At 38.6% G+C, this 23,805-nt stretch overlaps 2 protein-coding genes across 5 annotated transcripts; both read right to left on the reverse strand.

Moving 5' to 3' along the window:
- Positions 1 to 55: 55 nt before the first annotated feature.
- On the reverse strand, positions 56 to 13,089 carry fam50a (family with sequence similarity 50 member A). Of its 4 annotated transcripts, none has more exons than XM_079358672.1 (14): positions 12,987 to 13,089; positions 12,775 to 12,907; positions 12,586 to 12,670; positions 11,329 to 11,428; positions 9,459 to 9,589; positions 8,329 to 8,405; positions 6,909 to 6,975; positions 6,382 to 6,443; positions 6,152 to 6,228; positions 5,126 to 5,180; positions 3,924 to 3,972; positions 3,746 to 3,816; positions 2,240 to 2,350; positions 56 to 338 (listed from the first exon to the last, which is right to left on the reverse strand). In XM_079358672.1, the coding sequence occupies exons 2-14, from the start codon at positions 12,883 to 12,885 to the stop codon at positions 330 to 332; spliced, it is 1,005 nt and encodes a 334-aa protein (XP_079214798.1). In that variant the 5' UTR covers positions 12,886 to 12,907; positions 12,987 to 13,089; the 3' UTR covers positions 56 to 329. The 4 variants fall into 4 exon arrangements, with proteins under 4 accessions (XP_079214798.1, XP_079214800.1, XP_079214799.1 ...); XM_079358674.1 differs by having other exon boundaries at positions 12,991 to 13,084; XM_079358673.1 differs by having other exon boundaries at positions 12,775 to 12,911; positions 12,987 to 13,080.
- Positions 13,090 to 20,710: 7,621 nt separating this feature from the next.
- cav4b (caveolin 4b) lies at positions 20,711 to 23,477 on the reverse strand. The gene is made up of 4 exons (XM_079360313.1): positions 23,015 to 23,477; positions 22,241 to 22,506; positions 21,481 to 21,668; positions 20,711 to 21,205 (listed from the first exon to the last, which is right to left on the reverse strand). Exons 2-4 carry the CDS (start codon positions 22,499 to 22,501, stop codon positions 21,022 to 21,024), a joined length of 633 nt encoding a protein of 210 aa, XP_079216439.1. The 5' UTR covers positions 22,502 to 22,506; positions 23,015 to 23,477; the 3' UTR covers positions 20,711 to 21,021.
- Positions 23,478 to 23,805: the final 328 nt, after the last annotated feature.

The raw sequence follows: 23,805 nt of genomic DNA on the forward strand, positions 1-23,805 counted from the left end.
CGAAAGCCTGCAAGATTCGGTGCCAGATAAATCAAAGGTTTGTCTTCACTCCAGGTAGTGGTCATAGACATTTCTTTTTTTATTGAGCACAGATGCTAACCCATGTTCATGAGCTATTTACAAATAATTGTGAGGTCGTTTTCACAGGAAACATTGCATTCAGTCAAACACATTTGGAAAAACCAGCCTTTCAAATAAGTAGTAAAATAAATCACGAGTTAACAGGTTATCAGACTTTGATGCACTATAATGTATTGGAGTAAAATAAATTGGAAAACACCATTAAAAGTTTGTGTGAAGGATTCCAGAGAGAGGGGGAGACAGCTTTTTCACCGGATCTGAAAAAATAAAACAAAAACAAGATTACTTTATCAGAATGAATCTTAAATGTCCCGACATCACCTCTCTTGGAATTTCGTTGATTAAAGCCGTTGTAAAGAATAACATGATTGCAGCTATTTTGTAATAATTAATCTTTGGAAAACAGCGTGCGTATGCCAGGCATCTGGATGAACTGCAGCTCTGTTGTAGCGTGCCTGCGCTGGAAGAAGCTGGCAGCTCCACCATGTTGGAGATGATTTCCTCCACGTCACAAACACAGAGTTGTTTATCCAGTTCCAACAAGGGAATCATACTTTTAATAGTTCCATGATACATTCGCTTGACAATGAAAACACAGGTTGTGAGAGCAGATTTATTCCTCATTCACATGAGACAGCCACATGCTTTCACTAAACTTCATGTTGTCATCCTTAAAGTTCAAGATTAGGAAGCTTAGAAGTCTTTCTAGTTAAACCTTTCTGACATTTTAAAGGCCAATTAGTACCATGAACCAACAATGGGTCTTATTAGGAAGTACTCATGCATGAAACACTGACAAACAGAACTATCATGTGGCATTTACGAGGGATCAAACCAGATATTTGTTACGAGTGAGTTACTTCATCTTAAGTGGTTGAGATACCTGGAGGCTTAGAGTTCCTTCCAAAGTCACCTCTTATTAATTAAAGGGGAAAAAAAGGCTCAAGAATCGGCTGAATATTTAACCCTGGATCTTTTTGACTAGAGCTCCAGGCTGTGATGTGAAGAGCTTCTTTATTTACGGCGTGAGAGGGTAACTTTTTAAAGCTGTTCAGACACCTGCCTGACAGATATACTGTCTCCCTACACAGAACAATAAAAGTACTGGTTAGACAAGAAATCATGTCTGAAGTTTTCTGTATTTAGAGCTGAGATTTGAGCTGCAAAAGAATACAAATAAAAAATATGAATTAAGCTAAAATAATAGCAGATATTATTCACATTATATTATCATTGTTTTAGTTGGCTGTTATATATCATTTAAAGCTTCTATGAGACTTTTTGAGTTATGGTGATTTCGGCGCCCCCTGCAGACCAAAAAAGGGTATCTCCCACGTCTTGGTTGAAGTTGTTGTTGTGTTATGACATACATAATTATTTTTAAATTCCTGTCCTACAATTCACAATGAATCATTGGCATTGAAGCTAATAAGTATGAAGGAACAATCAATCTTATCTCTGATTTTCCTTTGTGTTTCGAGATCATTAAAGAGGCGGCTTTTCTAACGTCAGTTTGTTTTAACAATCTTCTTTCTGATGTTCCTGCTTTTATTAAGAGGCGGCTTTTTTAATGTCAGCCTGTTTTATAACCAGCCAACAGCTCCACACGTGAACTTCAGTGTAACAATTAAAACACTGAGCTTTGTCAGGTTAGGTTTTTATATATATATATATATATACCTTAATGTCTAACTTCACTTTTGAAAGTTATTGTCTCTAACTCTTGTCCAACCTCGTGTTAAACGACAGCATGGGCGTTGTTTTTCAATTTGCTTCTCCAGCTCGAGTTAAAACCTCTTCACTCTTTATCTGAGCGTCATCAAGCTGTCAGAGCTTCTGTGACCGTTTCACCCCGACAGAAGAGAAACATGACAGTGAGATTCACTCAGGTCACGCCAAGAGGTTACATTCCAGAAAACTGTGAAGAACTGATGACACCTGGTGGGTGAGCAGCAAGTAGAGACTACACAGGATGTCGGCAGCCTCCAAGTCGCCATCTGCACATGATTTTCAATCTTTTAAAACCGTATTACCTAATTCGTAACGGATATCGCTCTATGATCTACTACAAAATACATGCCATGTGTTTTCCTCCTAAATTCAAAAACTGGAATAATCTCTGGAGGAGAAGTGTGTGACGCACACAAACAGCTCTCACCGTATATTTGTCCCACTTCTTCTCAGGATCGTACGGCTCCCAGCGACTGGCAGGGAAGATGTGTTTGTTTTTCTCATACCAGCTCCTCAGCACCACCTTACCTGCGTGAGACTTCAGAGAAGGAAACCAGGGTTAAACTTAGACAGGGCTTTTGAATGCACTTAATGCCAGACTCATCCTCATTCTCAGAAGAAATACAAGTGTCCCAGGGTGCCTCTGTCATGCATTTGTATTGGATCCATTTGTTGATGGGTGGTTGCCTCTGTGTGCTGTGTGAGGTCAGCTGCATTGAGTTAAGCCAACAGTTCTGTGGCCAGGCTGTTAAACTGAACTTCTATGCCTCATTTGCTGTTCCAGATGGTTTTCAAATGTCATACAGGGAGCATGGATGAGAGATGCATCGGCTGTAGCCTGCAAATCTTTTTATCGAGGCTAAGTTAAACAGCACTAACCCCTCATATGAGGAAGACCTCCTTTGAGCTAACTAAACAGCGCTAATATTAGCCTTCTCGCACAACAATGCAGCTTGAGTTGTTTTGGTTTCACGCTGGTGCTCAAGGGCGACTTATTAAGATAAAGGGTTTCACACCATTGTGATGCCTCAGATGAAGCTTTAGCTCGCTATGAGCTATGTTCACATGAACTGGTGCCAACGTGAAGGTGAAATAAACTTCTGTCAGGAGTTACTTCAAATTCCAGTCCGACATGTTGCCAACAGAAGAAATGTGTCAAACATGCAGAGCAGCTAACAGACGTTAAGACTGTGAGTTTAAGCTAACATGTAGTATTTTATTTTTGTTCACCTTACTTCATACCCTTATTGCAATATTGAACAAAGTGAATGCACACAGTGTGTTTTCCTTATATCATGCAGACCTAAGAAGAGAAAAAAAGAATTCAAGTATAATATAGTGAAGAGTAAATGATAAATAGACTTTGTGCTTTTTTAGTCTTTCAATGACTCAAAGCACTTTTACACTGCAGGTCACACCTACACATTCACATACTAAAGGTCTATCGTGAGACCATCAAAGGTAACTAATTTGATTCACACGCAGTCGTACGAAGCAGTGGGAGCAGTTCAGGGTTAAGTGTCTTGCCCGAGGACACATCGGACATGTTGCTGCAGGAGCTGGGGATCGAATCCTCGACCTTGCGATTGAGAGAGGATGATTCTACCAACTGAGCCGCATAGAGTAAGACTGTATAATTCAAATGTTGGTCGTTTACATTTAGGCCTACCTTAATTCACATTTATTCAGCACAACCTCCTGCACTGCATTCAAAGCTAAACGTTTAGACAAGAAGATGACACAGTGGCAGGTTTCTCCACTATCATGCAGAATGAGACATTTCCTCTCATACTCTAATTTTTCCTCCATCAATGTTAATTTGTACAGCACCAATTTATAACAAATGTTATCTGAAGACACTTTACCAAAGAGCAGGTAAAAGACCTTACTCATTGATCATAGCAAAGATTGTGATTTAATCCAATACTCTTACCTCATCTTTCTCTACTGTGGCGTCGTTAACCAGCCGAATGTCATCGTGGACGTCAAAGCTGAAGAGAGGACCTGTGGGGGGGAAGCAAAAATATTCATATTTTTCATCACAACGCAACAAAAACAACCACTGAAGACAATATAAAGATGTATTTCAAAGCGGTTGAGTGTGAACTTACCAGACTTGCCTCTGGCTTTGGTCACAATGAAGTCATAAAAACTGTGGTGCTGAAAGATTGAACAGATAAATTGTAAGGAAATTCAACGACACAGCTGCTGGACAGATTCAAACGGCACAAACAAGTCTGACTTCAAACATAGTTTCATCCTGTTTCAACCTTAAATCCTCTTTTCAGTCAATACCCCGCAATGTATTATTACGGCCAAAGTAAGGGGAAAAAAATCTGAGATTTCGAAATTAAAGTCATAAATTTATGTCAAAATTAGAAATGTACAACAATACATTTCGCAAGAGAAGAAAGACGTACATTTACGAGAACAAAGTCATAAATTTACAAGATTAAAGTCGTTGGAAGTTATTTTAGTCTATAGTTATATCAGAAGAGCAGCAGGCGTCTGTACGAAAAAATGAGGAACGTGGAGCACTTTGTGAAGTTATACTTTGTAAAGGTTTCACAAAGGAAATACTTCATGTTTCTGCACGTCAGCATCATGTCATGAGTATCAAGGCCCTGATAAAAATGGGGCTTTTCCGGATATTGAACCACACTGACTTCGTCGACGAAATCGTCTCTTTTGTGGCCGAGGAAATGTCTGAGGGTTCTCCTTTCATCGTTTTCGTGCAGGTGGATCGCTGCTCTTCTGATGCAACCTTTGAGAATAATAATTTTAACAGTAGCCTAATTCAATCCATTTACAATTTCTAAATATTTAATAATCAGAAAGTTACGTCTTTATCTTCGTAAATGTATGAATTTAATCTCAAATTTTTTTTTTTTTTCCTTTAACGTGGCCCTAATACTCTGTCGTACCAATGTCCTCATTTATTTGAATAATAACATTTTTCTTAAAACATATAAACACCATGTAGGCTTTGCTGTGAGATTCTCTACTACTAGCTTCAACCATAAGTAACTATTTTCTCTCACTATGTCAAAGAAACAGAATACACAAAATATTTAAAATGTAAAAGATGGTCCATTTAAAATGTAGTCCAAAGAATACAGCTGCACTTCAAAGTAATATAAGCAGTGTGTAGGTGTGTGTGTGTGTGTGTGTGTGTGTGTGCGTACGTAGACAAAAATAAACACATTGGTTGGAGGTATTGAATCAGCTGCATCACTGGAGTGAAAGTTAAGTCAACAGAGTATCCAAACAGAGTGCTGTGGCATGGGGAATTAGTTTTGTACACAGAACATACATGTGGGATAATCAGGTCCTCTTTGATGTACATCAGCTGCTCCACTCCTGCAGACCTGCGCAGAGAGAGACGAGAGATAAATTCTAACACACTGTTAGAAGACAGAGTATTTAAGACTCTGAGGGAGGAACAATGCTGGAAGTTGTTACTGAAACTGGTTCAAGATGGAGTGGCTGACAAGTGAATTAGTGGCTGTTTTTGAAACCGCCTACTACGTGCGACTTTCCACTGCAGCATGCAGTATGTACTCCATCAGGCACACTGTGTTCATCATGACTGCCAGTCGGTGTTTATTTTGCATTTTATGTCAGCAGGTTATCGGTCTTGAGATGCCAAACTAAATAAAAGCTGCTAAAAAACGCTGCTAAAATGTAGCATGTATTTAAAGTCTGAAAAAAGGTGACGAGTGATTCACTGTGATTTTCACAATTCTGAGAATAAAAAAAAAAAAAGATAATATGTGGTATCTTTCTATGGTTTGGTCTGATTGTGATGATTTCCCCTGCTATGATAGCTGCTGCTGCCCCTCATTTCTATCTCTGACCTGGCGCTTTGCATTGTGGGAAACAGTACGTGGGGAACTGGTTTGATGCATACTGTAAATTTTGTCCTGAATCAGTACGCATCAGGGGAGTTTTGGCATACAAAACTGCAGATTTCACATTTGAGAGATGTAGAAGATACATTACATTAAAGATAATATAATTAAAAACTAAATGTCTGCTTTTTATCTAACTGTTTCTGATATAAGCCACAGACCTTCAACTAAAAGAGGGTGTCTTTGATTGTTATTCATTGTTTTACCAGAAAGTTATAAAACCTCATGGCTGCACTCACCTGTGGGGGGAAAAGCAGTACGGCATGTTTTAGTGACAAAATGAACTTTTTCAGTCTGGAAAGGATTACGGCTTAACACTGTAAAGCTTTCTTTCATGATGTGCATATTCATTCACAACAGAAAGAAAATAAACTTAATTCAATAACAGGAATGTATATTTGAAACTCCTCTACTCTTCAAGGACTGACCTGAGCTCACTGAAGTCTTTCCTGAGGACCTCCAGGGCTCTTTGCAGAAAGTTCTGGATTGTATTTCCCTTCTTCATCTGACAAGTGAGCACAGACAGAGACATAATGTAGACATTAAGAGAGTAACATCTATGTTAAGTTTATTCTTTGACTAATGAAAACAGAAGAACATGCTACAATCTCAGTTGCTTTAGGTCTTCTGAGCAGCATGTCTGCACATCATGCTTTACCTTGACAGTCTTACGATGTCCAGAGCCGTCCCAGTAGCTGAATGTGATCTCAATCTCCTCACCTGGAGACAAAGACACACACATCAGTATTTGAAGAGTAAGTGTGAGTTTACGGTGAAAAGATAGAATAGCACTGAACACTTAAGACACCTGACAAACAATTTACACTTTGTGGACAGAAAGTCAGCTGGTAATGAAAGCTACACACACAAGTGTGTGTGTGTGTGTGTGTGTGTGTGTGTGTGTGTGTGTGTGTGTGTGTGTGTGTGTGTGTGTGTGTGTGTGTGTGTGTGTGTGTGTGTGTGTGTGTGTGTGTGTGTGTGTGTGTGTGTGTGTGTGTGTGTGTGTGTGTGTGTGTGTGTGTGTGTGTGTGTGTGTGTGTGTGTGTGTGTGTGTGTGTGTGTGTGTGTGTGTGTGTGTGTGTGTGTGTGTGTGTGTGTGTGTGTGTGTGTGTGTGTGTGTGTGTGTGTGTGTGTGTGTGTGTGTGTGTGTGTGTGTGTGTGTGTGTGTGTGTGTGAGACACTCACTCTTAATTTTCTCTTGTTTGAGCTCCCATTCCTGTCTGAGCTCCTCTCTGAGGCGATTCTCCTCCTCCTAAACACAGGTCGACATGTTGCTTTTACATTTCATTGGGCACTTGAATATAAAAAATCATTATGTCACAGTAAAGGATTTACAGCTTTACCACTGTATAAACCGCACGGACAGCCGTATAAACAGAAAATCCAGCCACAAGTGTTTCATGGACAGGTTTTTCAATCTTATCTTTTGGTTGCGTAAGGCTTAGACTTAAAACTTAAACTACAGCGTCTGTCTGTTTAAAACAAATACAGCTGAAGGGGATAGTTGTGAAAGTATATCTGGTTAGCCTGGTTTTTAACGAGTTACTTCATGCCTTTATTAAAGTTTGGTTTGCAGCTTACCAGATAGGTTTGTCATTGTCTTTCAAATAAAAATCACACATTAAACCTTTTGCTTGAACTGAGATAAACACATGAAGAAAAACGCTACACAGACACACATCTTATATTGAGAGACGCTGCCTTGATTGGTCAGGGTTAAATGCCTTGCTAGAGGGCAGCCGCCAGTGTCCAGGAGGTGACTGGGCACCTTACACTGTGCTGGATTTGGACTCTGGCCACAGGACTGCACTACTGCCAAACCCACATAACACACAAACAATGTTAAACAGGGGACAGCTACATTCCTACATGCGTCTGCCTGTTGATACACGTCTGCTTGGGTTGTCATGATATGAGATTTTTATAAAGCAAATGCATGTAGTGCAGCACGTGAGGTGGAAGAGAGCGTGTCCCTCTGGTGCTCTAGTGTGGGGATCCAACGTGCATGCCAACATGTTTCAGTCGTGTTTTCTGTAACCCGATGAATTAAAGGCTTTTTAACTACTCCTCTGTGGGCCTCAGACCTCTTCAACACCAGGATTTTAAACTTCTATACAATACTAGTAAAACATTCAAATGATATTGATGCCTGTTTCTGCAATAATGGCATGCTAAGCTCCTGCATACTATCAAATACTACCTATTGAATTTCCCTTGGGATCAATAAAGTATTGAGCTGTCTATCGAAACGATGCAGAATGGTTTGCACAAAACAGATCCACTGTTCCTCCACTGTTCTCCATCTATTAGTAAGAGACATAAACATCACTTTCAATTGCATAGGATCTCAGCAATACATGCAGACGTATTTGCCAACATATGAACCGAATTAATCCATTTTGACAACCTTAATGTCTGCACCCACACATTCCTTCCCCAAAGCATTCCTGTCAGTTCAAGCAAAAAGGCCAATATGATAAAATAAGTTCATCAGAGCTTTGAATCCCTCCTTTTAGTCTTCACAGTTTGATTTGTAATGTGATGGAAATCAGCTTCACACATACAAAAGAGAACAAAGTGTGATGACAAATTGCAGCCTTCTCACCTCTCTGTCTCGATCAGGCAAGAAACTTGTGTCCACATCTGGATTTTTACCAAGTTTCTTCTTCTTAACTGGAGCGTCTGAAAGACAAAGACAAACTTTATCATATGTATGTCATTTCTTTTTCAAAGAGCAAAAAATGCAAAGGCGACGGCAGCTGTATCATTACCTGTTTTACAGTGAGCAATGCATGCTGATCTTTATTCCCTCATAAATTAAGTTCAGATTATATTTACCTTTTTTGTTTGTTAACATATAATGCAAAATAAAGAAATGCAAGACCCACTGGCAGAACTTATTGCAACCTAAGTTATTGTATAAGTTATATATAAGGTATCTGTTCAAGCCGTCCCCCACAGTTTGGGCCACATGTGATCCGCAGATTGAGGAAACATGTATCGTGGCGTTGCATGAATTGAATCTGGAGGGTAATGCTAAAAGTGCTTTCTTAAAACCTGCTTTAGTCTGTAGCTGTAAACAAAACCAAAAGACTCTGTTATACAGCTCTGTGCCCTGCTCATTAACTGAAGACATAGTCTTCTGATCCTAGCTTCCTGTCGGATGTTTTGTGCTTCAGAATCAGCCAATGACACACACACACATGCACACACGCCCACTAAATGAATGGTGTGCGTCTATCCTTTGTGTTCGACATTGATACAACTTAATACAAATATTTCAAAAGGTTTATGTTTGTGGAAAAAAAAAAGTCTTATGCAAAAAAAAAAAGAAAAGAAAAAGATCATTGTCTGGTTTCTAAATCGCAGGTTGTTCTGTTTCAGCTGTTTTGAGACCAAATTTTGACCGAATGTCACATAAAAACATTTTTATTTTATTCATCCTCGTTTTTTTCACAGGGGAACTCACTCTGGTTTAGTAACGCCATAAAACCTTCAAAGTGATTTAGTTTAGCTGCAGACTTGAGGAAAGTGATGGTGCAGTGTCTGCTTTTGATTACAGAAACCTTTAATTAATTAATTTTTTTTTTTTTTTTTTTAAATTGGGACATCACAATGACCTGTAATGGATTCCCTTAGGTCCTTTTATATATACAATATCACAAGCTTATCAGATGAACTTGAATGATTATGAAGTTAAAGAAAACACCTAAAGCCATTCACATCAGTACTCACAATCCAGTTCCTCCTCTTCATTTTCCTCCTCCTCCTCTTCTTCTCCTTCATCTTCTGGATTAAAAGACAAACTGGCTATTTTTCTCTTTTGTTCCTCCTTCCTCTTCTTCTCTTTTTGTTTCTCAAGCTTGCTGCAAAGAAGAAAACATAAACAATGAACACCTGACGTCACGAGTTAGAAGACAAATGGCCATAAATGATCAAACTTACTCAAACTGTTTATTGTTTTACCCCTGTTTAAATTCCTTTTCAATAAACCGTACATAGTTTCTCTGCAGGATTAAGCTCGAGTAATAACTGTTTTATTATTGATATTACAGTCATCCAAGAACAGGAGGTTCTCCTCTAAGCACCTGGGGATAGACCGTCTTTTATCTTGGCTCTGCTGTGTTAGTTATGACGTCAGGCTGGTCTCCAGTCTGTGTTTTGTTTTGTATTGATTGCTAGGTTATAACTGTTTTCACTGGAAAAACAGCACCGCAAGAATGCTACTCGACCCTGTTTCAACTACGGTGGAGGAGAACTACAACAACAGCTGCGAAAGGAGCTTCGGTGCAAGTAAGGACAACTTTTTGGAATTTGAGAGCCGTATCTTACAAACGAGAAGGAAACTTGGAAGAGCCAGGCGGAGATGGAAAAGAAGGTTCTTGGAACGCACTCAGTTTCCTCTCAGCCATATTACCAAAAACAGACCTCTTTGTATACATGACTTGATATAGTCTTTAAATCAACCTCAGTGACAGGAAGCACGATATAAATAAGACTACACCAAACATGGAAACATTTTTTAAGCGTTTCTCAATCCCTCCTGTTACATAAAGGTCAGTTTAATTGAAAAACGTTCAGGATATAAACATGCTCGTAAAGAACTGAAACACAGTGAACAGTACTTTGAAGAATCTGTTCTTCATTCACACTATATAATAGAAATAATATACTCTCACATTCCTGCTTATTGGATAGCCTCAGAAACAAACAATTTCCCACACACCTTCCGAACATTTCAAAAGCAGACTCTTCCCACACTATAAAGTTTGCGTTTAATGTCATGTCATTAACAGCTTGTTACGAGCCATATGCAGGTGCAGATAAGGTCATGTTGAATAGAGAGCGATTTAGCCCATTTGAAGGTCACATACGATCCTTATTTTCAACCAGTTTAAATAAGTCACAGACATCCCCAAGACATGTCTGTGAAGTTTCTGTCCTAATATCCACTCTGATCCTGTATTTAATCATGTCTATAAACTCTACTTCAGCCCTGCTCAGAACAGGCTGTTTTTGTGTCTGTAGCTTTAAATATGTAAATGAGTATACAGATGTTTCACTGTGGAGATTCCAGTCTGCATTGGACCGCATAGACTCAGTATTAAACTAGAGAGCTGCTATTTGGCTTCATTATGAAACAAGGTTTAGTATCATCAGATATGTGTATGCTGTCTGTAATCCATATAAATGGATCTAAATGTATCTCTTACAAGTCTGAATCAACGTTTATTCAACAATTATTTTTCCTCATGATAAGACACACATTTTTACTTGCATAAATGAAGTGAGATCACCAATGATACCTGGAGACACAATGTTAATGTCAGGTGTGAACTGACGTGTCATCAGGTCAACCATTACATGTATTATTACCATGTTTAATCAGCAAATGCTCCATCTCCCTCTATTTGTTATGTTGACTTCTGATGTGTGACTTTTTTTTTTTTTTTTTAAATCTCTGAGACCATCAATCAATAATCTGTCTCTGAATTTAAGATGTTAAAGATCAAACAATGGAGCCAGTGACCGGCATAATAAAGTCATGTGCTCTACATCCCCATTAAAAAAATGTGTGACATTGAGCCAGTAGTAAATAACTCACAGCTGGAGCTCCTTCGATTGCTCCTTCTTGGCCAGCTGTTTCTCTCGTTCCTTGACCAGCGCCTCCTGCTTGGCCTTCATGTCATTCAGTGTCACCAGACCTGATCAAGAGGTCAATAAAACAAGAATCACATCAATATGTTCTGTTAATCCCATTCACAAATATCTTATGAACAAAGTCAATAGATTGATTTAAAGTTATGTTGCTTTGTATTGGGGATGTTAATGATTAATCGGTTATCCATGGTAATAATTAAAATGTTTAAAAATGAATTAACTGTTTACAATTTTTTTGGTCACATGTAATACCATTAAATACCAAAAGAGGGCACACAAAATACTGTTAATACTAAATGAGGGGTTCTGAGAAAAGTGAGGCAAAAACAAAGTGAAAAGCAGAGAGAGTATTTTCTTTCACTTGCTGTGAGTAAACGGAGATCACAACTCACCTGTGATCATGTACATGTGCTCAACTCTCAAACTAAAAAAAACTCACTCCTGATTTATTTAATGTGCATGTATTTGTCTGATGATTCAATTTGCTGCTTTAACACCACCATTTCCCAGTTAAGTATCAATCAATGTATGTATGTAGGCCTCTTTATCAATCTATGTAGAAGCTATGCAGCATGGTGTAACTAAAAGGGACTGTTAGACATTTGGCCCATGTGGATCAGACTCAGAACTGAGCTTGTTTTGTTTTGTTTCTTTGCAGAAAAAATATAAAGCTGTGAGAAACTGTCAATAGGCTGTGATCAATAATCAAACAATTAACTTTTCTCCCAGTGCATATTAGACAGTTTTTTTTTTAAATCTCATGTCTTCAAATTAAGGGTTTACATATTTTGTGGGAAGTATTCCCCGCTCTCACATTTTGATACTTGGGGCATTATGTGAGGAAGTGTTTCAGGTCATAGGGCTTGTTGTTAATATCCCAAGTAATCAGCACTTCCTGGATATGAGTGGGAACAGGGAAGTAGGGGGAAAGAAGGTGAAGACGGGATGAAGTTAAAAAAAAAAAAAAAAAGGAAGAGGGGAGGAAATGAAAGGATGATGGGAGAAAAGAGGGGAGGAGACGAAATGAAGAGGGGAGGAGATGAAAGAAAGAGGGAAGGAGGTGAAGGAAGAGGGGAGGAGATGAAAGGACGATGGGAGAAAAGGTGAAAGAAGAGGGGAGGAAGAGGGGATCAGTGGAACTCTGTGTTTACCTGTAAGGTGGATTTGTTTAGTGTTTTTTAAAGGGGGGACACATACTCACCAACAGTGCTGGACTTCAGCTCTGCCTCGACAGCGTCATAATGAGCTGAGAACTTCTTATCGATATTAGACTTGACCATGTTGTCCTGGAAACAGAAACAGAGACGAAGAGATGAGGGGAAAAATACACACCGCTGAGCTTTCTCGCATTGATTTACGAGTGTATAGTTTGTAATTAAAAGTAAGAAACCTCGGCAATCTTCTGCTTCAGCTGTTCGAGCTGCTCTCTTTCTTTTTCTCGTTTCTTCATGAGCTGCATGGCTCTCCCAGCCTCACTGGCGGCTCCCTTATACTGCGCCATGTTTCTGTCTCTGCGGGCGACACTTTCTTTCGAGAACTTTTAAGACACAATGAACCTCGAAGGTAGAAGTCAAATCGTAAAAGAAACAACAACAGATTTACCTACAACTGTGAGTGAACACCGACTACCTACACATCAGCCACAACAAGAAAAATGGCTGCGAAAAAAATGCATTGTGGGTAGTTGCATAGATGATGCATTCTCGTTCCTCAAATATCCTCGGAATTAGGACCACCCTATAAAAATGGTATCGTGATGATTGAAAGACAGAAAACTATGAAAGAAGATAATCTGTACTGACTCTACTCTTTTCTCCAATTGACAACACAACTGTTGTCATAACAGATTTACTTTAAAGGCAGACTAAATCTGTTCTCCCAACTATACATGTTACTCTGTATGCCATGTGCTCTCTCGTGTTTGCTTTGCGGCGTGTATGATTTTTATTATTGATTTCATTTCTTTTTTTAATATGACAGTGGAAACGTGTTTATATTATGTTTTTGACCTCAATGTTTAAATGCCCATTGAACTCACTTGTAAGGAAATGTGCTTTATAAATAAAAGACCTTTATAAATAAATGTCCTATTGCTATTATGGACAGGTGAACTAATTATTAACTCTTGCCAATTATTTATTAATTTGGCTGTTATGAATAACATTTTCCAGTCTTATGATACAAAATTAGCGAGCTTAAAACTCATCAAACGAAACTGTTATTATTTTGGTCACCATAACATTTTTCAGGTTTTTGACCAGCTATTTCACGAGACAATTACTCTCTCAGGCAATCATACTTGGCTGCGGAAATTTTTTTGAGCGTATTTCTGTCTGAAGATATTCACAGCAGGCCTGTCGAACTTCAGAGTGGCATTGTTGTACTATTGTAGTCTATACTTGTTCGGAATATTTATGCGTCTCAATTCTTTTCAACATAGGTATGACTTTTTTTCGACAGACTTATAGTATGTGTGTATGTGTCACGAATGTTGCTGAACTCTAACGCAGACAAGACAGATAGGGGTTTTTATTTATTTATTTTGAACATGCAGGGGGAAGTGTCCTGAGTGAGATGGTGACATGGAGGTGGCTGGCAGCCAAGACATTTCTTAAAGGTTGTTACCAGAGCAAGCAGAAACTGGGATTAATTTGTGAAGAAAAAAAAAACTGTGAATGGCACACGGATCCAGCAGAGACTTTAGTGTTGGTGCAGGATTTTTGTGAGAGAAGATGATTGCAGAAAGTACCTTGATTGAAGATCAAATGCAGGTGAGTAGAGTAAAGGGAGGACAGAGTGAAGGGGGAATGGGAAACCAAAATGCACTAATCACTCAGCACTCACAAAAATACAAATGAATAAAAATCACAGGTATGCATGTTCTTTTTTCATTTTTTTCACATTGGTATGTATGTTGTTTTTTTTCGACATAGACAGCCTATGTGTGTTGTTGTTGTTTTTTTTTAATTTTCAGTAACTGCGTGGAACCCGCTGCTGCAGCGAGAAACGTGAGTGCCTGTGGGAGCCCTGGACAAACTGCAACAAACTCGCCGAAATGAAGTAAAGTTGTGAAACAGCGCCGAGCTCTGAGGAACAATGCCGAAGGCCAGTCTGTCTTAAAACAGCGGGTTGGAAAACCTGAACGGAGGACACCGAAACCTACTGCTGCGCAAGGGGATTTAAAAATGATTCGTACGAAGATGGTAAGTGTCTTCGCCAGACCTAGATGCTGAAACAATGTCTACATATCTAACTGAACAACTTGGCCGTGTTGTTAACTGTCAACACATTGCTACTGCTAGTAACAGATGTAGCTCATTGAAAGTATGGGCGGAGTGCAATGAAGTTGCGGAGATGTATAATCCAGTTGGTGACCGCGGTCAAGTGAGCCGTCATTTGCAAAACCCCGGTCAAGCCAGCCGCCCGATCGAAATACAATGCGCGTCTATTCAGTGGTTTACGGTATGGTACGGTACGGTAAAGCAGGAAAACGGCCGCGTATTTTCGAAAACGTTTTTTGAAAAGGAAATGCCAATGAAATGAATAGTGAATGCCAACAATTATCATAGAACTTGAGGTTATTGAGATATTTGAAGTTTAATTCAGCTCACATTTCAATGAGAGCTTTGATATTCTGGTCATATTGAAATGTTTTAATGCATAATCTGTGAAAGGTGACAGATCTTTCAATGGATTCTTTTTCAACGTGTCCCTGGGTATTATCTTGAGAATTTTCAGAAGATTTTACTGTACAGTTTCTTTTCAGAAAAATAAGGGTTTGTTCCATTCAAATTCCATTGAGAGATATCATATTTTAGTTTGAGTACTCGGTATTTTATTTTGAAAAATGTGTGAAAGGTGACAAAGATCTTTCAATGGATGATTGTACCCAAGGGCCCTAACAATTACCCCAGTGATTTTCAGCAGATTTTACAGTATAATTTTTGAGAAAATTAAAGGTGAATTCTGTCAATTTTTCATTGATAAGAAATTTGAGTTATATTCAGTGTTTTAATTTGAAAGATATAAAAGAGGTGACAGAGATCTTTCAAGGGATCCTGGTACCCAAGGGCCCTGAGTATTACCCCTGTGATTCTCAGCAGATTTTACTGTATAATTTTCGAGAAACTTTAAGGTGAATTCTGTCAATTTTTCATTGAGAGATAAGAAATTTGAGTTATATTCAGTGTTTTATTTTTTTTCGACATAGGTATGTATGTCGTTTTTTAAGACAGAGGTATCTATGCCTTTTTGACATAGGTAGGCATGTTGGTTTTTTCTTTAAATGGATATGTATGTCGTTTTTTTTCGACATAGGTTTGTATGTCATTTTTTTTGACAGGTATGCATGTCGTTTTTTAATATTTTTCGACATAGGTATGTATGTCGTTTTTTTTCACTTTTTTTTGACATAGGTATGTATGTCGTTTTTTTCACTTTTTCGACATAGGTATGTTTGTGGTTTTTTCACTTTTTCGACATAGGTATGTATGTCGTTTTTTTCACTTTTTCGACATAGGTATGTATGTCGTTTCTTTCACTTTTTCGACGTAGGTACGTATGTCGTTTCTTTCACTTTTTCGACATAGGTATGTATGTAGTTTTTTTTTTTCACTTTTTCCGACAGGTATATATGTCGTTTTTTTATATTTTTCGACATAGGTATGTATGTAGTTTTTTTCACTTTTTTCGACATAGGTATGTATGTCGCTTTTTGTGGTTTTCGACATAGGTATGTATGTCGTTTTTTGTGGTTTTCGACATAGGTATGTATGTCGTTTTTTTCACTTTTTCGACATAGGTATGTACACTCAACAAAAATATAAACGCAACACTTTTGTTTTTGCTCCCATTTGTCATGAGATGGACTCAAAGATCTAAAATTCATTCCAGATACACAATATTACCATTTCTCTCAAACATTGTTCACAAATCTGTCTAAATGTGTGATAGTGAGCACTTTTGCTTTGCTGAGATAATCCATCCCACCTCACAGGTGTGCCACATCAAGATGCTCATCAGACACCATGATTAGTGCACAGGTGTACCTTATACTGCCCACAATAAAAGGCCACTCTGAAATGTGCAGTTTTGTCTCACAGCAAAATGCCACAGATGGCGCAAGCATTGAGGGAGCGTGCAATTGGCATGCTGACAGCAGGAATGTCAACCAGATCTGTTGCTCGGGCATTGAATGTTCATTTCTCCACCATAAGCCGTCTCCAAAGGCGTTTCAGAGAATATGGCAGTACATCCAACCGGCCTCACAACCGCAGACCACGTGTAACCACACCAGCCCAGGACCTCCACATCCAGCAGGTTCACCTCCAAGATCGTCTGAGACCAGCTACTCAGACAGCTGCTGAAACAATTGGTTTGCATAACCAAAGAATTTCTGCACAAACTGTCAGAAACCGTCTCAGGGAAGCTCAACTGCATGCTCGTCGTCCTCATCGGGGTCTTAACCTGACTCCAGATCGTCGCCGTAACAGACTTGAGTGGGCAAATGCTCACATTCGATGGCGTCTGGCACGTTGGAGAGGTGTTCTCTTCACGGATGAATCTCGGTTTACATTGTTCAGGGCAGATGGCAGACAGCGTGTGTGGCGTCGTGTGGGTGAGCGCTTTGCTGATGTCAATGTTGTGGATCGAGTGGCCCATGGTGGTGGTGGGGTTATGGTATGGGCAGGCATCTGTTATGGACGAAGAACACAGGTGCATTTTATTGATGGCATTTTGAATGCACAGAGATACCGTGATGAGATCCTGAGGCCCATTGTTGTGCCATACATCCATGAACATCACCTCATGTTTCAGCAAGATAATGCACGGCCCCATGTTGCAAGGATCTGTACACAATTCTTGGAAGCTGAAAATGTCCCAGTTCTTGCATGGCCAGCATACTCACCGAACATGTCACCCATTGAGCATGTTTGGGATGTGCTTGACCGGCGTATACGACAGCGCGTACCAGTTCCCACTAATATCCAGCAACTTCGCACAGCCATTGAAGAGGAGTGGACCAACATTCCACAGGCCACAATTGACAATCTGATAAACTCTATGCGAAGAAGATGTGTTGCACTGCATGAGGCAAATGGTGGTCACACCAGATACTGACTGGTTCTGAGTCCCCAGACCCTCAATAAAGCAAAAACTGCACATTTCAGGGTGGCCTTTTATTGTGGACAGTCTAAGGTACACCTATGCACTAATCATGGTGTCTGATGAGCATCTTGATGTGGCACACCTGTGAGGTGGGATGGATTGTCTCAGCAAAGCAAAAGTGCTCACTATCACACATTTAGACAGATTTATGAACAATGTTTGAGAGAAATGGTAATATTGTGTATCTGGAATGAATTTTAGATCTTTGAGTCCATCTCATGACAAATGGGAGCAAAAACAAAAGTGTTGCGTTTATATTTTTGTTGAGTATATGTCGTTTTTTTCACTTTTTCGACATAGGTATGTATGTCGTTTCTTTCACTTTTTCGACATAGGTATGTATGTTGGTTTTTTATATTTGTCGACATAGGTATGTATGTCGTTTTTTTCACTTTTTTCGACATAGGTATGTATGTCGTTTTTTGTGGTTTTCGACATAGGTATGTATGTCGTTTTTTGTGGTTTTCGACATGGGTATGTCGTTTTTTGGGTATGCGTGTCTTTTTTTTGCCATAGGTATGTATGGGTTTTTTTGACATCGGTATATATGTTGTTTCCCTCGACATCGGTATGTATGTTTTTTTCGACATAGATATGTATGTTGTTTTTTTTTGCCGTATGTATATTTTTCTTTTTTTACATCGGTATACCGAAAATGTTGTTTCCCTCGACACAGGTATGTATGTCGTTTTTTTTCCAACATAGGTATGTATGTTTTTTTCGACGTAGGTATGTATGTCGTTTTTTTCCGACATAGGTATGTGTGTCGTTATTCTCGACATCTTGTATGTATCGATGCCTTTTTTTTCGACATTGGTATGCATGTCATTTTTTCGACATAGGTGTGTATGTCATTTCTTTTCGACATGGGTATGTATGTCACTTCTTTTCGACATAGGTATGTATTTCATTTTTTTTCGACATCTGTATGCATGTTTTTTTCGACATCGGTATGCATGTTGGGTTTTTTCGACATAGGTATGTCGTTTTTTTCAACATTGTATGTCGTACTTTTTTTCGACATAGGTATCTTTTCCTTATTATGACATAGGTAAGCATGTTGGGGTTTTTCTCAACATAGGTATGCGCGTCTTTTTTTTTCTTTTTTTACATCGGTGTACCGAAAATGTTGTTTCCCTCGACATAAGTATGTATTTTGTTTTTGTCTCGACATTGGCATGTATGTCGTTTTTTTTTCCAACGTAGGTATGTATGTCATTTTTTTTCGACGTCGGTATCTATGTCGGTTTTTTTTACATAGGTATGTGTGTCGGGTTTTTTTTCAACATAAGTATCTATGCCTTTTTCTTCGACATAGGTTTCTACATTGGTATAAATGTCTCTTTCTTCGACATAGTTACAGTATGTATGTTGTTTTTTTTCAACATAGGTATGTATGTTCTTTTTTCGACATTGTCATGTACGTTATTTTTTTTCGACACAGGTTTGTATGTCTTATATTTCAACACGTATGTGTGTCAATTCTTCTAAATTTAGCTGTTTGTTGGTTTTTCTTGACTGTCTGTTTTAAGTTTGAAGTTTAAGTTTGAGGTTTAAGTTTTTTTTACAATATTTATGACATAGATTTGCATGTTAATTTTTTTCAACTTAGTTATTTTTTTAAGAGTATATAGATGTATGTTTTTTTTTAAAGTAAAAGGGTACAGATGTTTTTTTTAAGTGTATGTATGTTTTTATAAAGGTGAATGTATGTTTTTAGAAAGGTGTATATGTAACCATGTTTTTTTTGAAGGCACTGTATATGTATTTTGTTCTTCATACTGGTGTATATGTTTTTTATGAAAATATGTATGTTTTATAACAGTGTATGTTTTTATAAACGTGTACGTGTTTTTACAAATTCATGTGTATATGTTTTTTCTTTTAAAGGTGTTTGTGTTTAAAGGTGATTTATGTTTTTATAAAGCTGTATTTTTTTATAAAGGTGTATGTCCATATGTTTTTTGTAAAGGTGTCCAATGTTTTTACAAAGGTGTGTTTTAATAAAAGGTTTTATAATTTGTTTTTTTTTATAAAGGTGTATGTATGTTTTTTTTTTTTTACATCTTTAATAACGCTTTATGAAGATGATGTATGATTTTTATAAAGGTTACCAAAGGTATGCAAACCAAAACAATAATTTAGACTCTTAGCCATTAAGAAAGACCACAGGGAAACAGCTTGATGGATGAAGGTGTAGGTGTAGGTGTAGGTGTGGGCATGGCAAGGGCTGTGGCAGGGGTTGGTGGTTTTGGCACTGGAGTCGAGGCTTTAGATGCAAACTCTGGAGGAGGTGGAGGAATTTTTAATTGTTCCTCTTCATTTTCTTCTTCGCTGTCATCGATCTTACACTCCACCAGACAATCATCACTAACCATCATCATCCTCACTGAGGAAAGCGGCACATGCAAATGCAAATGCAGTTCAGTTCACTTCATACTCTTCTGACCATGTCAAATAAATTCACACTTATAATCTAGCAGCAGCAGATTTCAGGCATGTTGAGTGTAACAGCAAGCTGAGCACTGGCACAACCACCTGTTCTTTAGCCCACTAGAAGAAGCCTGACCAAAATCTGTAAATAGCAGCTGGTTATTTTGAAGTTACTTTTTTTTTTTAAATCAAACACATACAGTATCACCATTCTGTATCACTGTTCTTGCATAAAATGTTTCACTTTTTGAACTTCAGATATAATTACAGTTGTTAATAGCTGATTATTAAACTTTTTATTGAACTACTATGTGTGAGATTTGGCATAAAACATGCATAAAAAACTGCTGCAAGGTGGTAACTTTAGTCAAAACTGAACTCTTTTTAAGAAATCCTTGTACTGTAGATCTTTGCCAGCATCAGTAGAAATTATGAGAACTTACCTCTGTGTGTGTAATCTTGTATCAGTGAAAATGAGACTTTCAGAGAGCCAAGGCAGGGATGTCCTGCAGTAAAGTGCTAATCCAAAACGTGAATGAGTGCAGGGTAATCTGCCAATCACAATGTCCCACAGGTCTTATCTCAGCTCACACAGACACCTTTAGTGTGTTAGACTTAAAGAAGCACAAGTGCTTACATGGCACACTGCCTGTTCTGTGTGTGTGTGTATATATATATAATTTTTTTTTCTTATAAAGGTGTTTGTTTTTATAAAGGTATGTGTATTTTTTCATAAAGGTGTACGTATGATTTTTATAAAGGTTACCAAAGGTATGCAAACCAAAACAATAATTTAGACTCTTGGCCTTTAACAAAGACCACAGGGAAACAGCTTATAGAAGGTTTAAGACCAACGTTTTATTGTTGGGTTTAACACTGTTGAATAACGGCGTAGTTTAAATTATAAGCAAACATGTAGAAAACATATGACTAGAGCAGAATAATATTAAAAAATGTTATAAAAAAGATCCATCTCTCTTGTTCTCTTTCACTCACTCACTCACTCACACAATACCACTGTCTTACATTGAAACAATTAAACAGCCTCCTTGTCTCTTGTCAGATGCCAGTCCTTGTTGGACAGTAAAATGCTGATTTGGCTGCAGCAGAGAGCTAGAGATGTACAGAAGGGAGAGATGAACACATTCACAGAACACAGACACAATGACCGCAGACATGGGAGGAAGGTGTTGCTCAGCTGTATGCAAGGCACTAAAAACCTGGAGAGAGACAGAAAGAGAGGAAGAGAAAAAAAAGTATATTTTTAATCATAAAAAAGCAGTGGAAATTTACCACTGCATGAGAATGCAGAGAGATGCTGTATACCTCTATGAAGGGGACACGTATGGGACAAGGGACATGAGCTTAATCTATAACAAAATTGTCTTGTGTGTAATAGGGTTTGTTCAAAATTTGATCAATTTTAGTGAGGGATATGACTGTGTCAAACACTGATGTAGATCCATGGGGGTGTCATTTTATTGCTCCAGCATACCAGACATGTAGACAGGCGAGAATGGCCAGGAATATACCACAGAGGAGTGCCAAGGGCACAGCAAACAGCAAGGAAAGGCAGCGGTATGTCCAGATACGAGTCTTCTCAAAGCCGGAGACACTATAAAACCACACCTGGTCTATGCTATGAGGTGTGGTGGGCTCCGCCAGCACGTCACTGACCTCCACCTGCAGATAGTGAGTAATGAGAAATCTGTTTATTTAAGGAGCAATTGAAGTGAAAACTGAACAATTTACTGAAGTGCTTCAGAGCTTTAGGTGAGACAGAAAAAAAAGCCAAGTTATGGTTTAAACCTGCTGGGACAAAAAGCACAACTACAAACAAATGTTGAATTCAAAATAAGAATCTAAAATATTTTGTAGATTTTCAATGATGGAGACTGAAGAAACTGGCCAGCAGAAACTGCCGTGATGCTGGCACATATGTTTATAATAGAATAAAAAGGCCACTTAGTTTCTCCTGGATGATACAAGGAGAGTTAGACAGAAACTGGAACACAAGGTCTTAAAACCAGAAAAATGAGCAATCTTAAATATTTACCAAAATAGAAAAAAAATCATTGAAAGTAAGCAAAAGTCATTGCAATGAATATCTTATGTGGAGCAAAAATCTAGCAAAAAGCTATTTACAACAATGGGGAAGTTCTCTTTGTGAGAAAGCAAAATGTTGATTTTAAGATGTAAGGACTCTCAAGTTTCAATGCAGATTCATAAATTAGAGAATAAATAGTTAAGAGGACCTTTAGGTGCTTATTGATGCCATAAGGGTCTCTGTTGACAGGCTGGATGGATGAAGGTGTAGGTGTTGGTGTTGGAGTGGGCGTGGGCGTGGGCATGGCAAGGGCTGTGGCAGGGGTTGGTGGTTTTGACACTGGAGTCGAGGCTTTAGATGCAAACTCTGGAGGAGGTGGAGGAATTTTTAATTGTTCCTCTTCTCCATTTTCTTCTTCGCTGTCATCGATCTTACACTCCACCAGACAATCATCACTAACCATCATCATCCTCACTGAGGAAAGCGGCACATGTAAAAATGCAGTTAAATGTTCAGTGTTGCCTGCATGACTTCATACTCTTCTGACCATGTCAAATAAATTCACACTTATAATCTAGCAGCAGCAGATTTCAGGCATGTTGAGTGTAACAGCAAGCTGAGCACTGGCACAACCACCTGTTCTTTAGCCCACTAGAAGAAGCCTGACCAAAATCTGTAAATAGCAGCTGGTTATTTTAAAGTTACTTTTTTTTTTTAAATCAAACACATACAGTATCATCATTCTGTATCACTGTTCTTGCATAAAATGTTTCACTTTTATAACTTCAGATATAATTACAGTTGTTAATAGCTGATTATTAAACTTTTTATTGAACTACTATGTGTGAGATTTGGCATAAAACATGCATACAAAACTGCTGCAAGGTGATAACTTTATTCAAAACTTAGCTATTTTTGTTTAAAGAAATCTTTGTTGTACTGTAGATCTTTGCCAGCATCAGTAGAAATTATAAGAACTTACCTCTCTCAGTGTGTAATCTTGTATCAGTGAAAATGAGACTTTCAGAGAGCCAAGGCAGGGATGTCCTGCAGTAAAGTGCTAATCCAAAACGTGAATGAGTGCAGGGTAATCTGCTAATCACAATGTCCCACAGGGCTTATCTCAGCTCACACAGACACCTTTAGTGTGTTAGACAGACTTAAAGAAGCACAAGTGCGAATATGGCACACTGCCTGTTCCGTGTGTGTGTGTGTGTGTGTGTGTGTGTGTGTGTGTGTGTGTGTGTGTGTGTGTGTGTGTGTGTGTGTGTGTGTGTGTGTGTGTGTGTGTGTGTGTGTGTGTGTGTGTGTGTGTCTGTGGGAAGGGGTTATTTTAGGAAGGGGAAGGGAAGGGTCTAAAAGATCTGATTACAGTGCTTGGGTGCAGTTGTGGCAGATACTGAAACAATGAGACACATATGCACAGTTACACACACACACACACACACACACACACACACACACACACACACACACACACACACACACACACACACACACACACACACACACACACACACACACACACACACACACACACACACACACACACACACACACACACACACACACACACACACACACACACACACACACACACACACACACACACACACACACACACACACACACACACACACACACACACACACACACACAGGTGCTTTGGATGCATTGTGTATTGTGATTAGTTAGAATATAGCATTGGCAGATATTTACTTTTCTTTTGTACTGTCAAGAGAAGTTGGCAGAGGGCATGAAAGGGAACAAGAT

This window comes from Symphodus melops (genome assembly GCF_947650265.1).
Source record: "Symphodus melops genome assembly, chromosome: 13".
NCBI classification, from domain to species: domain Eukaryota; kingdom Metazoa; phylum Chordata; class Actinopteri; order Labriformes; family Labridae; genus Symphodus; species Symphodus melops.